Below are 18,105 nucleotides of genomic sequence, written 5' to 3'. Positions count from 1 at the left end.
AAAAAATGCAAACATTGATATAAGCGGCCGCTTTAAAGTACTTTCACAACAACTACCATGCCTTGCCTTGCAGTTTACACCAATTTACCCAAAGACAAAGTTCCGGGGGATTTTCTCCAACAGGCATCTGTATTTTTGGGAAACCAATTAGCCAAACCAGAACATGTATGTTGTCACTTGTTTAATTTGTTTTTACATCATTCATTGTACATCACTTCCTACAAGTACATATTGCACTACTACAGGTTTGGAACACTTCCCCTATAGCGAGATATTCTCGCTAAAACTCGATTATCCCTCTCTAGCGAGAATAAATATATCCCGTACAACAGAGAAAAACACCCGCGGAGTACATCTTTTTGTCATTCATGTGAAAAGAAGAAAAAGTACTAAAATGTCTGATACTTCTGCAAATATATGAATCAAAAACAAAAACATTCACGATGTGTATTGGATTTCAGACTGCTCCCCTCTTACGCAGCAACTTTGATATGCAATTTCATGACTATGTTGTCAATTTCATACAAACAATTCGCATCATGTTGAGTGCGTGTCGCACTTATTCAGCGTTGCACGGGATTTGCCATTATTTTCAATAAAGACGCCAAAACACCTGTTTATGGTAATGTTTATTTCTCGCTAAAGAGGGATAATCGCGTTTTAGCGAGAATATCTCGCTATAGGGGAAGTGTTCCCAACCTGTACTATACAGGGCTCGAAATTAACATATGCCCGTCAGTCTGTGACTGGTTAAAAGTCTGGCGGACTGACTGACATTTGTTTTAGTCCGTTCGATGGGACTGGTTAATTTTCTAAAGCATCATTTTGGAAAATATACTTTTGAAATTTTATACACACATTTGGCATGCTTCAATCTGTAGATATCAGATGATATAAATCCCACATTTAAGTGTTACAATATTGTCTGAGGCATATTGAGTTAAATTTCATTTTAATAACATTATTAAACGAAATATGTTTAACTCTGTTGGACTGGTAAATTTTTCTGCAGACTGGTTAAAATTATAACCCATCAGTCCGGCTGGACTGGTGACATAAAAAGTTAGCTTCAAGCCCTGCTATAGAGGTAGGATGTGTATTCATATGCTAAGATTCAAGCACTTGTGCCTATGTAATGTGTTTGGGAGTGAGACTGGGTATATCAGGGGTGTGATTTCTCCTCTTTTCAGAGAAAATCATCTGATTGCCCAATTGTCGGGGGGAAAAAATTTAAACACTCTGACCTGGAGGATATAAAACTTTTTTGAGCACTTTTACATTCTCAAACTCTGTGCTCTAAATCATACTCAAACGTGAAGGTCATAAAACTTTTATAAAATCATCCTCGCACTCAAGTGAAGCATCTACATGTTGAAGAATTTTCGAGCATGTTTCGGAGCGAGTCCAGAGCTGTACTCAAAACAAACATGTTTGAGTATATCTCATGAGTACGGTAAAAGTTTTATAACCTCTAGACCTGGGCTCGACCAAATTTGATATTTTTCCTGGTAAGGTGAGGTGTTTTCCTCCCTTTTTGACCTGTTTTCCTCTGATTTTTGAGGAATTCAGTCTAAGCCCTGGTACAAATTCAAGACGACTTCTTAAGGGTACAGTCAGACTCAAGCTGCACAGCTTATCAGCTGTTTATTATCTTACATTTACAATACGAATATAACATTTATAAATATAAGATAAATAATTTACATCATATGTACATTAGATGTGTGCGATAATGCTCGATAAGGAGCCGGCACATTACACGGGTACTTGGGAAGAAAAAATATCACATAAATACCAATCTTATTAAAATTGGATGTTAGATCTGCTCACATACTCGCTACACAAAGAGTATGTGAGTGGATCTAACATCTAATTTTAATTAAATTGCATAAATACTAGTTAATGATCATTACTTAGTCTAGATGTATTATGAAAAATTAAATCATCATTACATTCTTCATAATCATAAATTGGATTCTTTATCATAAGCAAAGTATATTAAAACGACCCTTTGGTCAAATTTAAAATTCAAGAGACACAATTATATAGTTGCAAATGCAAATAAAACAATTTTGGATTTTTAAAGAGAAATTTAGAATTGGCAAAATTTACCATAAAAGTTAAAGCATATGATGAAAATGGAATTTTGTTGCAGTATGTGGGGCCCCCATCATTCAGATAATCAATAAAAATTTAATTGAAAATGGCTCAAAGGCAAGGCACTCGTTATGTATATAATTGTTAAAAACATATCTAGCTAATGTTGCAGATCTGATCAATACTGCACAGTAGCCTACTCTATTGTATAAGAGCAGTATACCTTCTGATTGTCTTGTTCCTGCTGACAGCAGAACCAGAGACGTACTCTACCCTTGGATATACAGACTAATCCAAATCCAAACGTTCAATTTTCCCCACAGCTAATGCTATTGATGCAGAACATATGGTATCGATCACCACGTACAGTGGATAATTTCAAGGTGCATCTTACACAAGATGTCCTCTGCCCACTCACATAATGTACAGTCAGTTCATCTTTAGAAATCATATTTTTGCACTTTATTTAGTTGAACTCCTTCAGTTGTATATCGTGAACTATTAATTTTATTCTAGCAAGTAATCTTTATTTTATCAAGTTTTACTGAAATATTTAAGAAGTAGCATGTACCTGTACTTCACTGCCCTGCCTGTATTTTACTGAGATACATGATTATACTGTTGATTTATGATGTCCTTATGTCAGTGGTTATACTTACCCATTTTAAACTCAGGTGACCTATTGCAATTGGTTTTCGTCCGTCGTCGTGCGTTAACAATTGAACATTTTTAACTTCTTCTTGATAACTATCATTCCAATTCTTTTCAAATCTGGTATGAAACATATTTGGAACAAGGGGAACATAAATTGTAAATTTCAGGACTCCTGCACCCCTGGGGCCTTAGGGGCGGGGTAAAAACTGCCCAAAATTGACCAATTTTCAAAAATCTTCTTCTCTAGAACTGCACACGTGTAAGAAAAACTAAATGCATAGTGATGTAGAGCAGGAAGCCTCTACCAAAATTGTAAATTTCATGATCCCCAGGGTAGGGGTTCTGACCCCAGGGCGGGGCCAAACTTGTTATATAGTGTTTATGTGTAAAACACTTGAATAACATCTTCTTTAGTGCTATTTATACTAAATTGAAACTAAATGGATAGAGCAGGTAGTCTTTTACCAAAATTGTTAATTTGATGATCCCCAGAGTAAGGGTTCTGACCCCATGGTAGGGCCAAACTTAGTATATAGTATTTATGTGTAAGTTTGCTGATACTGTATAAATTTAAATGCATAATTGCAGATGTTTTATGTTAATACACCTATTATTTAAAGCCTTTCATCAGTGTATGCACTTTTGAGGGCAGTGAAGTTTTAAGAACACATCTTTAAGCAGGTTCAAGGGTGAGGCTCCCTTTTTAGTTAAGCAATCTGCAAGTTGGCTTTTTGTTTCAATCCATTTGACGGCCACAATTTGGCAGTTGTTTATCAGTTCCTTGATGCCACTTATTTCAAGCCTCAATCGTTTTTCATTTGTTTGTTTGGTGGACATAATAGCATCTAATAAAGAATGACAGTCAGTGATGCAAATAATTTGTAGGCTGATCGGATTTGCTTTTTCGGTCATAAGTTCAGTGTATAAAGATGCCAGATAAATTGCATTATCAATTCCATCTACCATTGCAAGTGTTTCTGCCGCTAAAGTACTACACACTATTCTTCTTGTTCTTTTTGATGTCCATGTGAGTGGTGAAATAATACCATTTTCGCCGACAAGTGCTATAAAGTGACCTCCTTGGGTCCCGGCCACCATCAGGCAAATTTCCCAGAGACGAGTCACTGAACATCAAAAGTTTTACATTGTCATTTGGTCCTAAATATTGAAATTTAAGTGACACATTTTCTGACTTTAAGTTGTTGATTACTTCGTTAGCATCAATCAGTGTTTGTACAGTTGCAGTTTTTAAACTAGAAGCTAGATATTATGCTTCAAATATTACATCTGGACGAGATTGTCTTGCCATCCACAATATTTGTCCTATTTTTGACTGAAGTTGTTCCTTCTCAATAGTATTAATTGGTGCTGACTTATCAGCTTGTCTACATTTCTCAATAGGAATTGACTGCATATTGTTTTGATACGACTTTTGTTGTAAGATGATGTTCTTTCCACACTTTGAAATTTCGATTCCAACAAACGGAAATGAACCATTTTCTTCTTGGTCCTCTCTTCCAACATAAAAAGTTGAATGAATTTTGTTTATTACTTCCCTCTCAAATTCTAGAGTTCCACCCCATAAAAAGTCGTCCACGTGACAAGCAAGCACCCCATCTACTAATCCAGTTTTATTTCTCCAAAAGAATACAGCTGGGTCAACCTTTGATACATGTACATTACATTGTTCAAGTACTTCTTTTACTCTATTGTACCAGCTAAGGGAGGCATCTGACAAACCATACACACATTTACGAAGCTTCCAAACAACGTCTTTACAATTAGCCTCAGGAGGTGGCTTTACAAAAATTTCTCTTTCTATCTCAGCCCCTTGTAAAAATGCAGTTTTTATGTCCATTGTATGTGTTTGCCATTGTCTCTGAGCCAAGACTGCTAGCACAAGTCTGAGAGAGTCTGAACCACATGTTGGTGAATCTTTCAGCAGATTTTCTTTGTCAATTTCCTCAAATCCTCGAGCCACCAATCTTGCCTTGTGTATTGTACCATCAGGTGTGTCCTTAAGATTACATATCCATCTTGTCGAAATACATTTCTGCTCAATGTTTTTATGTTCAACATATACACCATTTCTCTTCCATGACTCAAGCTCTTTCATTTTTGCATCCTTGAAGGAAATATTCTCCAATACTAAGGCAGTATCATTATCATGATCTGATTTTGAATTGTCACTTATGTTTTGAAGCTGTTCAACTTTGCTCAAATCAACTGAAATTTCTGCTCCTTTTAGACTTTCTGGTTCCATATATTCCAGGTTAAACCAGTGCTTGTTATTACCTGTCAATTTTCCTGCACGACCAGTGACCTTAGCAACACAATGTTCTCCATTTTCCACATTATGATATCCTAATGTCTGACCTACTTTAACGTCCTTAAGTTTAAACCTTTCAGGCTCATCATTTCCAGTTGCCTCTTCGTTGATATTTTCATTATCATTGTCCCTATTGTCTATCGGTTCAGTCTCTGAATCACTATTATATATGTAAGTAGGGTCTTTTTCACTACATGTACTTGTAGTTGTATTCGCCGCTAACTTGTTATTATTGGTAACTGTGACAATTTTATCTTCCATTTGCGACGTCTTTTTCAGTCTACATTGATGAACTCTAACTAATATTCCTCCATGTCTAATAAAAATAACAGCTCCATCTTGACCAATAACCACCCCAGGGCCTTTCCATTCATTACTTTCATTCCTCTTGTAGTATACCTTGTCTCCTGTATGATATCGTATACCACTTGGGCGTGTTTGTTTTCTGAAAGCTCTCTTGATCCTTTCTGAGCACTCACTCTTAGTGAAAGCAGAACGAGCAGAGTGTAATGCCTCAATATGTCGTCCAACAACAGCACTCATTGTTGTCCCCTCTAACGCAGGAGGTTTGCTTGTTAGTACACTCGGAAGATTAGGGTTTCTGCCATAAACCAACTGATATGAACTGTATCCATGAACATTGTCCAAAGCATTCTTGGCCATTAAAGCCCAGTTTAATGCAGTTTCCCAGTCACATCGGTTATCTGCTTAAATCTTCATCAAAATTTCAGTGAGTGTTTGGTTATGCCGTTCAAGTAAACCATTGCTCCATGGGCTATATCCTGCTGTCGTTTTTACTTCTATATCAAAATTTTCAGCCATATCACGCACTTCATCATTGTTAAATTCCCCACCATTATCGCTATACAGTCTCTTGGGGGCTCCATGAACTGCAATCCATGATTCTAAGAACTTTTTTACAAACTCAGAAGAACGCTTTGACCTCATAATGCTTCCTGCACTGAATCTAGTAAACTCATCGATAATGTGGAGGTAATAAATGCCATGTTCAAGTTCATGTAAATCAACGGCTACAGTTTCATTAAATTGAGTAGCTAATGGCAGTCCTACAGCTGGTCTCGGTACTGGTTTCTTATTGACAATACAGATTTCACATTTTTCGCACACTGAACGCAATAGCTCAATAGTTTCTTGATCACTTAATTGTTCCTGCATTTATCAAAAGTTTGCTCAGACGATCAACAGACGCATGTCCGAATTGCTTGTGTAGCTTGTCAAGAGCTTTCATCTTCTCCTTTTGTGTCATTTCAGTAAACTCAAGTATTTCCTCAAGTTCATTTTCACAAGTTTTGTCATTGGCTTTGAGAATATTTACACAATAATGACCGCTTGACATGCATTCTAAGCATACTGGGCTGCCAAACATTGTAACTTTATCGTTTTTTAAGTCCTAGACAGTACCTGCTTTCTTAAGCGAAGATTTACTCAGCAAAAGGGGAATGTCAGCTTTTACCACTTCTATCACTATTTTGCAGTGTTTTTCCAAATTCAGCAGGAATGATCGCTCTACAAAATGAGTTGACAACTTTTCCATCTCCAAACTTGAAGGCCCGGTTACTAGGGAAAGTTTGAATATCATTATCATTTGCTACCTTTACAAAGTGTTCAAACCATTTCTCTCCACACACAGTTCTTGTACATGCTGTGTCTATAATCACAGATCCTGCAGATTCTAGTACGAAGATTTCATTAGCTCATGAAGGTCGCTCTTTCGTAAAAAGTGTTACATTGCAGTTTTCAATGATATCTGACTCACTTTCAGTGATTTTTGCTGAACTGGTTTTATCAGGACAGTCTTTCACCCAGTGGAAAACACTTTGACAAACAGCACACTTGGTTCTTTTACCAAATTTGTTTATGGGGTTGGTGCCTGTTAGTTTAGTGTCGGGTTTACGGTTGAAGCGCCTTTGCTGTGTATAAAACACTGGTTCTTGTTTGATGGTAATGCTCGGTGTGTCAGTGGCACAAGCACTGGGACTTTCTCCAAATATGCATTGCAGGGCAGATTTCATGGCGGCATATTTAAGATCACTTGATGCCGTAAGAGCCAACTGTTTGTCCTTAGTTGATAGTCCAGCATTGTCTAACAATTTAAACGCTAACACAGCATCAGGCAGTGGTATGGCCCTTCATTTGAACAAACTTGAAAGCTCTTTACCCAAGGATGCTTTTGGCCAAGTTTGGTTATAATTGGCCCAGTGGTTCTTGAGAAGAAGATGAAAATGTGAAAAGTTTACAACGCCGCCGACGAAGACGACACACAACGGACAAATTTTAATCAGAAAATCTCAATTGAGCCTTTGGCTCAGGTGAGTTAAAAATACAACATGAAATTAAATTTCAACACAAGCGTTTTCATTTAAAAATCCTCAGTCCATGCTGAAAAATGTTCCCGCCTGTTAAATCGCCCATTGTGACGTCAAATGTTTTGACTGTAACAGATGAACATAACAAATGCTGTATATTTCATTTTTTGCCACTTAATATTCGCAGGTCTTATGGTAAAGGTGTGGGGGGAAAAACCAACAACTAGCACATCAGTGAGATATCCGATAGGTACCTACTCCAGGCCAGGGTAGCTGTAGTCAGGAGATAGTTTCAAAACCATGAGATCGGGAGAGAAAACATGCCTGCACCTTTGTTACATAAGACATGATTATATTCTCAGAGTTAATTACCAAGATTGTGTCTAGAGGGAATTTGTCATTAAAGCCTGTGATCTAACTGACCAACTAAAAGGCAGAAAGAGAGCCTCATATTTGCGGACCCTGATGTTGGAGGGAATTTAAGACACTGCATCCCCCACACTATTGACCTTCTGCACTTTACACCTCCGTATGTAATCCCCCCCCCCCCCCCCCCCGCCACAGCATGGGTAGCTCAACAAGAGGCCCACTAGTGAAAAAGTATCACTACTTCCATGGGCTATGAAATCTAGAAAAAAATTTCCTGTTCTAAATATCTAAGCTAAATTCTAATGTTCAGCAACAGTATAATTTAAAGCACTAGAGACAGGTGCTTGGCGGGATCAGTGCTTGAAAATGTAAACAGAGAAAAAGGAATCGTGTAGATATGTACAGTATATTTTGAATGACACTATTTTACTTTAAAAAGAAAGAAGGGGAATTTGTTAAGTTCCTTCTATTTGACATTATTGGCCGTTGTGGTTCATCACTGTATATAAGTTCGTTTTGGTTATTAGTTGTATCCACAGGAAGCGGAATTGGAACTCTTTGGTGCGAAGGAGATTCTGATATTGGCAGGCCGCGAGTAGATAGCTCTGGACAGTAACCCATCACGTTTTGGTGAGTTATATTAACTTTCAGAGCCTTCAAAGGGGAGATAATCACAAAAATGCAAAAATAGGTTGGGGGCGTTTAAAAATCTTCTTCTCAAGAACCACTGGACAAGAGGAGCTTAAATTTTTCATGAAAGCTTCCTGACATAGTGCAGATTCAAGTTTGTTCAAATCATGGCCCCCAGGGGTAGATTGTGGCCACAATAGGGGATCAAAGTTTTACATAGAAATATATAGGAAAAATCTTTAAAAATCGTCTTCTCAAGAACCAATGAGCCAGAAGAGCTGAGGTTTACATTAAAGCTTCCAGACATCGTGCAGATTCAAGTTTGTTCAAATCATAGCCCCCAGGGGTAGATTGGGGCCACAATAGGGGATCAAAGTTTTACATAGAAATATATTGGGAAAATCTTTAAAAATCATCTTCTCAATAGCCAATGAGCCAGAAGAGCTGAGATTTACATGAAAGCTTCCTGACATAGTGCAGATTCAATTTTGTTCAAGTCATGGCCTCCAGGGGTAGGTTGGTGTCACAATACGGACTAAGGTTTTACATGCAAATATATATGGAAAGTCTTCAGATATGGGCCAAAGTAACTCAGGTGAGTGATGTGGCCCTTGGGCCTCTTGTTTCTTTTGATTTTTTGCATTATAGCTATGAAGTATGTATAAATATGCATGAGAAATGAGAAAAATCGAGTTCCATATACATATACATGTATACCATTTCCTTGAAATGTTAACTGTACAAAGATGCTTTAATGAGTATACAGGTCATGCGTGGTTGAATTATATTGTAAAAAGTTGATCTCGCATAGATATTTTGCACCTGAGGTGGAAGCTATTAAATGTTGACTGCAGATTTCGCGGGCCTATTACCCGATCATTATTTTATGATCAGCCAGATGGATTATTAACCCTTGGTAATCTTCTAGACCTCATCCTTTTGTTTTGAATACGTTTTACCAAATGTTTAACATTATAATTCATTAATACAATAAAAGTAAAACTAAGTGGATTGACAATCAATTTAGAAATTGGAATTTCATGCAATCGCAACGTTTTCAAGGGAGTCTGTGCTGAAAAATGTTCCCACCCATGTGCGGCGATAAACTTAGATCTTTTCAATCCGCGTTGAGTTAGCATCCACCCATTGCATTGTGGCATTAATTGTTTTGACTGTACATGTAAGAGATGAACATCATGAATGCTGTATATTTCATTTCTTGCCACTTAATGTTCCGCAGTCTTAATTCAAATCACCATGAAATTTGTACTGCTCCAGGGCACCATGACAGATGTGTGAATTAAAGTTCAAGATGTGTACATATGTAACCAGCCAATCGGTGTATATGATTTTTCACTAATTTTTCAACAAGAGACTGGTTGGATTAATGAGAAAATGTTAAAGGCTCCTTTATCAAAGTCAGAAAAAAATTAGTGCCCTTTCATGTCTGTTGTTAAATGATTAGACTTAAGGAACATTGCAATTTTCATATTTAAAACTTGATAAAAATGGCAAATATCAGACACATATGATCTCTGGAAAGATATCGCATGGCATTGACCTACACATGCTAAACATTAGTTTGATTGAAAGCGTTTATAAATTAAGATAACATTGTTGCATCAACCCGCATTAAAAATGATACACTGCAAATACGACTCTTTGACATCACAGTTTGAACCCAGTATAGGGGCCTGTCACTTGATATCTTTAATGATTAGTTTCAACACTAGTCTGAAAAAATGCTCAAGACAGGTTGAAGCTAGATATTATAAAGAAATATTTTGTGTCAGACGTGTAATCTAGTTTTAAGGATCTTGTGGTAAACTAAAATATATATCACAGAAATTTTGTGGAGAAGCACTATCAAAAGTTAACATGTCAGGGTAGCAAAGCACTCAGAAGGACTTAGGAAGTGTAGGTGAATGGAAGGCCTGCTAGTGTGGTAATTGGAAATGAGGAATTAGATATTTGGACAGAGGGGGATGTAGGGAATATTTGAAGTAACAGCTTTGACATATCATCTCAGTGTTTAGTTCACCTGAGCTATATAAGCTTTAGTGAGCTTGTCGTCTTATGAACCTGAGCTATATAAGCTTTAGTGAGCTTGTCGTCTTATGAACAGCTAAGCCATGTTTAGTCATGTTGATAGATGCTATTAGGCAGGCATCCTCAGGTTGTGCAGATTCAAATTGGTTGAAACCATTGGCCCCTCCAAGGATGGGGGAGGAGGGCACATTAGGGGTTACATTGTACACCAAGTCTTACATAAAAACATGTAAGAGATTAAGGTAGATCTATACTCGGCCTTAAATGCACTCAAATCATGAAAAAATTGCCTTTACAAGATAAATATACATTCCAGTAATAGATAAACATTGAAAAATATATACATGTATGTTGACATGCTATTTTCATTGTTATTGCTTCTCAAAAGTAAGAACCCTGTCAACATTAAGGAAAATGCACTCCTCCTTCTTTATTTTTCTTATTAATTATTATTTTCCCAAACAAATGGGCTGTATAATAAGCAACATAGACTATATACCCTTTATTTAATGGTATATGTAATCATTTGTTCTAATGAATTGGAATAAATATTTTCACAATGTATACTTTGTGAGCCCAAACATGTTAAAGGAAATACTGTAGGAAATGCCATTTGACGTCAATATTAGTCTTTTCCCTAATTTTTATGGACTAAACCTTGAATTAATTGTTTTTGATTTACAGATTATTATCTTAGAATAAGGATTTGAGTAAGAAAATCATATGTTGATGTATTAATTTAGAAGCTAGCTATCAGCTCTACAACAAGTACACCCCCCTTAAAATCTTGAAAAATTATACATTATCATATTTTCGTAAGACATGTGAAGTTTGAGCATATTTACAACCTTGAATAATAATTTGAACTATGCTAAACTATAACTATTATAAGATACATGTGGTTTACAATTAAATTTTACATTTTATCTGAAAAAAAATACTGTGGAATCATTAGAATTCGTGTTGGCTCAATTTTCGTGGAATACGTGGGTAACCCTCACCCACGAATTTACATCCTCAACGAATAAAGACATTCCAAGTCATCTTTCTTACAAATATATAAATCCACGAAATTATGTCCTCATGAATTTAAATGATTCTACAGTATTCTAGAGAGGTTTAATTTGCACAATGTAAATGTAAACCGAAAGTAACAAACTGAATTTTGATGATTTTGCTTATATGATTAATGAATATGTATAATGTGTGATATATCTTATGTCCTGAGACAAAGTTTTATTTGAATCTCTACAGGTCATGAAATCATTTACAATTACATGTACATAAATTGGATATTTGCACATGTACACCACTTACGCCGTTCTAAGTAGATGCAATCTCAATAAGGAACTAATAGATGCCGCCCCAATAATTTTGAAAAAGGAGAGAGGATGAGGAAAAAATGACAAATTCATGACGGTCGGTGAAATAAAACAGATTATTTGCAGCTGATCTTTGAAGCTTGTCTCTATATCAGTAACATTGTAACAGCGAACACAACTACGATATCTGTGGTCACTGAAGCAGCGAAATGTGAACTTTTCTTTTTTACACAAGCGTACCATGTATTTGTTGATGATAATTTGAAACCTATTCTAACACCGGATCCTCACAAAAGAAATATTATCATGATGTTCGTGGAAATCTGAATTGGTCTGACCTCCTTTCCCATCTGTCTCCCCCACTTTCTGATGCCCCGCAATTCCATAATCATCGTTAGCATCATCCTTATTCGTTTTATCATGCAATAAATGACTGCAACAGGAGTTGGTTGTTACTACATTACAAACCACCATCATGCTACACAACATGTTAGGATCTTTAGAACAATTAAGAAAAGCAGATTGGAAATCTTACATAGCTCCCATTGTACATGCATACAACTGCATGAAACAAGAAACTACCAAATTTTCACCTTATCACCTTATGTTCGGACGGGAACCTAACTTACCAATAGACATAGAATTCAGATTAGATAGACGGAATGAAAGATCAAAATCTCTTACCAAGTATATAGACAACCTAAAGGAGCGACTGAGGAAATCCTACCAGTTAGCATCAGAGGCTACACGCAAATCACAGGAACAACAAAAAGACAATTATGATCTCAAGTCTAGAGGAGTTGTGGTAGAAGCAGGAGACAGAGTGCTAGTCAAAGTGGTAGCATTTGACAGACGCCACAAATTGTCGGACAAGTGGGAAGAAGACCCATACATAGTGATTAGTCAGCCCAATCAAGACATCCCTGTTTACAAAGTACAGAGGGAGGATGGTGTTGAAGAGTGAGGATTCTGCACAGAAACTTACTGCTATCAATTGGACATCTTTTAGAATTCCAACCGAAGATGGATGCAACACCAGAGTATTCAGTTCCACCAACGCTGAAGCCAAAACCAAAACCTATAACCAGACAATGGAAAAGGGAAGACAGTGACACTCGGTCAACTGCAAAAACTCAATTTGATACAGATGAGGAGGAAGCAGTCTTATGGGAAATTCCTAGAGGAACACAACGTCATCACATTGATGCCCCTAGTATTGTGTTACTGAAAGGAGAGAACCTGGACTAGAGAATGCAGATTTCCCAACAGATGAGGATGCACATCAGGTTGGAGAGCATTTTGAAGATCATGCAGAAGAGGAGACTGCTATGGAACCTGCGCCACAAGCAGAAGATCCAGAATCTGAAACTGAACCAGTAGCTGATGCTGAACCAGAAACAGATGATACGGATACAAGTTCACCTGTTACTGCTCCACGCAGATCGACCAGACCCAGAAAGGAGTCAGCATGGTTACGAAGTGGAAACTTTGTAAGGCTTCAGCAGGGAACTATTGACCCGCATTGGTCCGAGAAAGCGAGATTTCTTCAAAGCATTCTGCAAGACAAACAGTGCCAAGGCTTTGAAAGAAATGAGATTTTGAAGACTCTTCTTGAAATTGTTAAGAAGACTTGATGCTTCCATTTTCATGAATTGTGTGACAGAAAACTGTCCACATGCTTTTGTAAATAACTTATACATATATATATTCTTCTCAGAGAATGACGAGGATGTAATTTTTTAGAGGAGAAGAATGTAGCAATGTGGCAGCTGAGTGAACATTTAATGGATCATAGTAAAACTTTTCCATACATAAATAGTCAATGTACACTGAATGCCTCACGGACATGTACAATGTAATTGACACACCCTCATCCACCAACATGTTGTTTGTTCTCCAACCGATTTTTTTCTAAAGCTATAATCTCTATCTCCCCCTTTTAAAAAAAAACACACCACAAAGTCTCAACTTAAGATTTGACTGATAGGAAAATAAGAACACCCAGGAAGGAATTGATATCGGATATTCATATCTCGTATCGCCATGTAAACATCAAATGGATATCGTTAAAATATCACATTTCGGAAAACGGAAGCGTGGTTCCGCATTTACATTTGATTGTGCATAGGCCGAGTATAGGTCTACTTTAAAACTTAAAAATCTTCTCGTCAATAGTGTCAGAGACTTGATTAGTCATCAATAAGAAAGCATCCTTAGGCAGTTCAGATTTAAGTTTATCCAAATCCTGGCCCGGGGGTAGGATGGACTCAATAGGTGATCAAAGTTTTGCATAAGAATAAATCTTTATATAAAATCTCATTCTTAACAGCAGAGCCAGAATTAGTCACAATATATCAAATTCCAAACACCCTCTGGCAGTGCAGATTTTTTTTCACATCAATATGCCTCGAGGGTTTGGGCCACAATACCTATTTGAAGTTTTACATAAGAATGTATGCATGGGGGAAAATTTGAAAATCTTTTTTTTTTTTTTTAATATGGACCATTGGATGGGACTAGAATCAAGATTAAATTTTTACATGATATATGAATGTAGCAGAGTATATATAGGGCATCCTTATGTTGTGTTGATTCAAGTTGGGTTTAGTCATAACCCCCGTTTGGCTAAGGTGGAGTCATAATATGGGTTAAACTTGAAGTACAGCAAAAACAAAGGTCCTGTGTTAAGGCAGGCGTTGACATGTTAAAGAACCCTCTCTGTTATGGCCCAGAGAGCCTAATCACAGGTCTAAATTTGTGGTAGTTCACCTACAGCTGGTGACGTCTCAATATGAGTGAAAAATTCTCGACATGACGTTAAAAATCAATCAATCAGCATAAACTTTATAGAAATGATTTTCTTGTCACAAACTAACCGTAATTCTATAATCACACAAATTTATATGTTTTAGTATCAGCTCAACTAACCACTTTCAACACACATTACACTTTGTATGAAAGTTTTCAATTCATATAAATGTAGTCTAGGTGATAACTGAGGTCTGATAAATAAGGTGATAGCTTGGACTTTGAAATGCCATTAACATGGAGGTGGCATGTGTATGTATTGGTCAGACTCGCGAATCCAATCAGTTTGATGTAATGGCTGCCAGTTTTTTGGTATGAACAGTAGATATGTAGCACATATACTTCCTTATAAATTGATTTTAATGTATATTTCTCTATATATATAATTTGTTTGGCTTCTTTCCATGATATAAGATAAACACACTGACAGACAGGAAGAAGTGCATATTGGCCATAGATGCATACTTTTGGGCTTTGATGTTAATTTTAATTTAGTTATACTCTTGATTATATAGATAATTCGAAATAGAATAGCAGACTAGATAGAAGATCCAAAATCACAATTTTATTCATCAAAGGTGAAACTCTCAGAGGCAAATGCTAAAAGCTGTCAAAAACAGTTAAGATGATGTTTGAAATTGTTACAGCTCTTTAAATCTACTGTGTGTATGTCTATTTTCAGTATGTAACAGTGCGGCTGCACCCAGACCAGATGATGATGCACGGGGGGTCGTCGGATCTCTGTGGTTTTGTGGAATTGTACAACATTTCAGATGGGGCGAAAAATAAAGAACATGCTTTAGCCATTGCAGAATTTTTGGAAAGCAAATTATCCATACCAAAGAACAGGTATATGATGAGCCACACACACAATTTAAATACATGCTATTTTGAGTACTAGAGGACTGCGTGTTAATCCTCTTTTGCTACACTTTGTACTCGCACTTCATGGCAGAATAATCAAATGTTGCTGAAAATACTTAAATTTTTCACAGAAATGCTTGCTAGATCATAGACTACTTGCTTGAGGAAATTTTTTTTATCGGATATTAATAGCGAAGTTAGGTTATAAGGAATGCTTTCCATTGGCCCTGGAGGTTTGTTACTGCAGTGCTTTACTGTACTTTGATTTTAGATTAATGGCTTGTAAAATCAAGAGGTTGAAAGAAAATTAAATTTTACATCCACTAGAAATTGATTCGGACATATGCCTAGAAATAAAACTTACTAATAGTTGGTGCTCTTCCATATGGTCCATCAGTTGGATAGTATGTTCAAATGCATTACATAAGGGCAAATAACTCTTCTGACTATAAATTTTGTGTATTGGCTGGCGAATATTTAACCAATCTGTTGCAGTATGTCTGTTTGAAAATGAGTAGGTGCTTTCATGCTATTGTGGCAGAGATTTTACCTGGACTGAATTTGTTTTGACTAGCGGATAGAGTTTGCTAAGTCTTTAAAGGGACTGATTCACGATTTTCCCCAAAATTTTGTTTTTCACTTTTAATGATCAAAACCTGCTGTTTAATGTGTTTAAAAGATTTCACATAAAAATTAAGGTTATACATTATCACAGAAGCTCATTTTAGAGAGTAATCTGAGTTTGTTATTTGTTTTGTAAACAAAGATTGCAGTATATTATTGTTTACAAAAGTTTTTAAAAAAGAATGGATATATTTTATTATATCTTTCACATTTCAAGCATTCTTTGGGTAGACTGTCATCTAAAATTTAAAATTTGCGACTATGCAAAATTAAGATGCTTATATTACAAAATTAATATTTCACTGCTTTGTTTGTATACATAAAAAGACTCAAGTCTTTGTTTACATAACACAGATTTAAGCCTAAAATATTGCTTTCATTCTTGCCTTCAGAAGGTCAAAATTTTGGTTGTCAACATTAAATGAGTTAAATATTTTTAATGTTTAACATCAAAAATGCAAAATATTTTTTTCAAAAAGAACCAGTCCCTTTAGTACTAAACATTATTTATACCTGAATAGAATTATGAAGAAATTTTTAATTTTTCACAGCTGCAGTCAGCATTATTGTATAGTAATGATTTTAATATGTTACATTTATTTTGTTTGATGGCAGATTTTATGTAACATTCACCAACTTGAAAAGAGGAGATGTGGCACTGGATGGAAAGACATTTGCATGACAGAATTTTATCGTATTTCCCAACCACAAACACAGACAGTCCCTTTCACTGTTACATGTGTATGCATGCCTTCCAATCTGTACTAGCCATTGAATTACAGCATAATTACACTGGAGAGATAATCTGATTGAGCTTGTAATAACAAAGTTGACGGACAATAAATGTGCTTTAAAGCTTATATGTAATACATAGTGTTGAGTAATATTATACAGGAAACGTTTTAAGTGTTAATATTCCTGTGGGGTAGAGATTTGATTGTATGTATTTAATTACGAAATGAATTGTTGAGGACAACAAGTGAACTCTATAAACTTTAGTCTTAGGGTGTTTTACGTAATACATGTATGTGTAACTGCCTATCTTGCCTCTTCAGCTGTAGTAACAGTGGCTGTTGTAGTATGTATAATAATGCCCATTGTGTGGTGCACTTGCTGTTATTGTAATAATGGTCACAAATATTAAAGAATTTCACATTGATGACAATTATTACGAAAGGATAAGCATAAGTCTAAAGGACTAGCTTCGACAACGACCATTCTGTGACTTCAACTTTAAACATTCTTCAATTTCTCTAGAATTCTTTACATGTAACTTCCATGTTAGAATATATCCTCCAAACTGATTCTTTTCATGAAAATGATACAAAATCAATAGTTTAGAATTTTATGCAATCATTAAAAATCGTCTTGCATGAAATTCATGGCCCCAGGGTATATAGTGAAAATGCATTCTTTAATAGTCTTATTTACCCCTACACATCTTGAAGAAAAATGGTATGCATGGTTATGAAGAACATGGAACCCTCTACCAAAATGAGGAATCCATTACCCGTGGGTCAGAGGTGAAGGCTCCAGGATGTGGTCCAAATTGATATGTACTATGCAGTAGTCTAATACATTATTTGATATCGTCTATGTTTTGTGTAGAAATACTGTATGCAAAATAAAATGTATTTGGTCTTTCTATGAAAATTGTAAAATTCCATGCTCATACATGTAGGTCAATGGTTCATACTCTGAGGCGGGGCACAAATGGGTAAAAGGTTGTTACATTTTATGTATGCGTAGTAGAATTACCCTCTTTACTTTGGTACAATGTAACCAATTATTATATGCATGAAGACTTCTACCAAATTGTGGAATTCATTACTCCATGACTAGTAACTGAGGGTATAGGGAGCACCAATTGTATAGACCAAGTGCTATACATGGATTTTTAAAATGGTCTTTTTAGCTCACCTGAGCTGAAAGCCATGTTAGATTTTCTGATCACCTGTTGTCTGCCTGTCGGTTTCTCTGTAAACTTTCCACATTTTCGACTTCTTCTCCAGAACCACTGGGCCAATTTCAA

At 36.1% G+C, this 18,105-nt stretch overlaps 1 protein-coding gene across 1 annotated transcript; it reads left to right on the top strand.

The window, feature by feature from the left end:
- Window positions 1–6: 6 nt before the first annotated feature.
- LOC125663682 (macrophage migration inhibitory factor homolog) lies at window positions 7–17,233 on the top strand. Its single transcript, XM_048896008.2, has 3 exons — window positions 7–165; window positions 15,268–15,434; window positions 16,689–17,233. Exons 1-3 carry the CDS (start codon window positions 58–60, stop codon window positions 16,753–16,755), a joined length of 342 nt encoding a protein of 113 aa, XP_048751965.1. The 5' UTR covers window positions 7–57; the 3' UTR covers window positions 16,756–17,233.
- Window positions 17,234–18,105: the final 872 nt, after the last annotated feature.

The sequence above is a fragment of the Ostrea edulis genome, chromosome 1, assembly GCF_947568905.1.
Source record: "Ostrea edulis chromosome 1, xbOstEdul1.1, whole genome shotgun sequence".
NCBI classification, from domain to species: Eukaryota; Metazoa; Mollusca; class Bivalvia; order Ostreida; family Ostreidae; genus Ostrea; species Ostrea edulis.
Note: the sequence above shows the minus strand (reverse complement) of the source record. Positions and strands in the feature narration are given on the sequence as shown.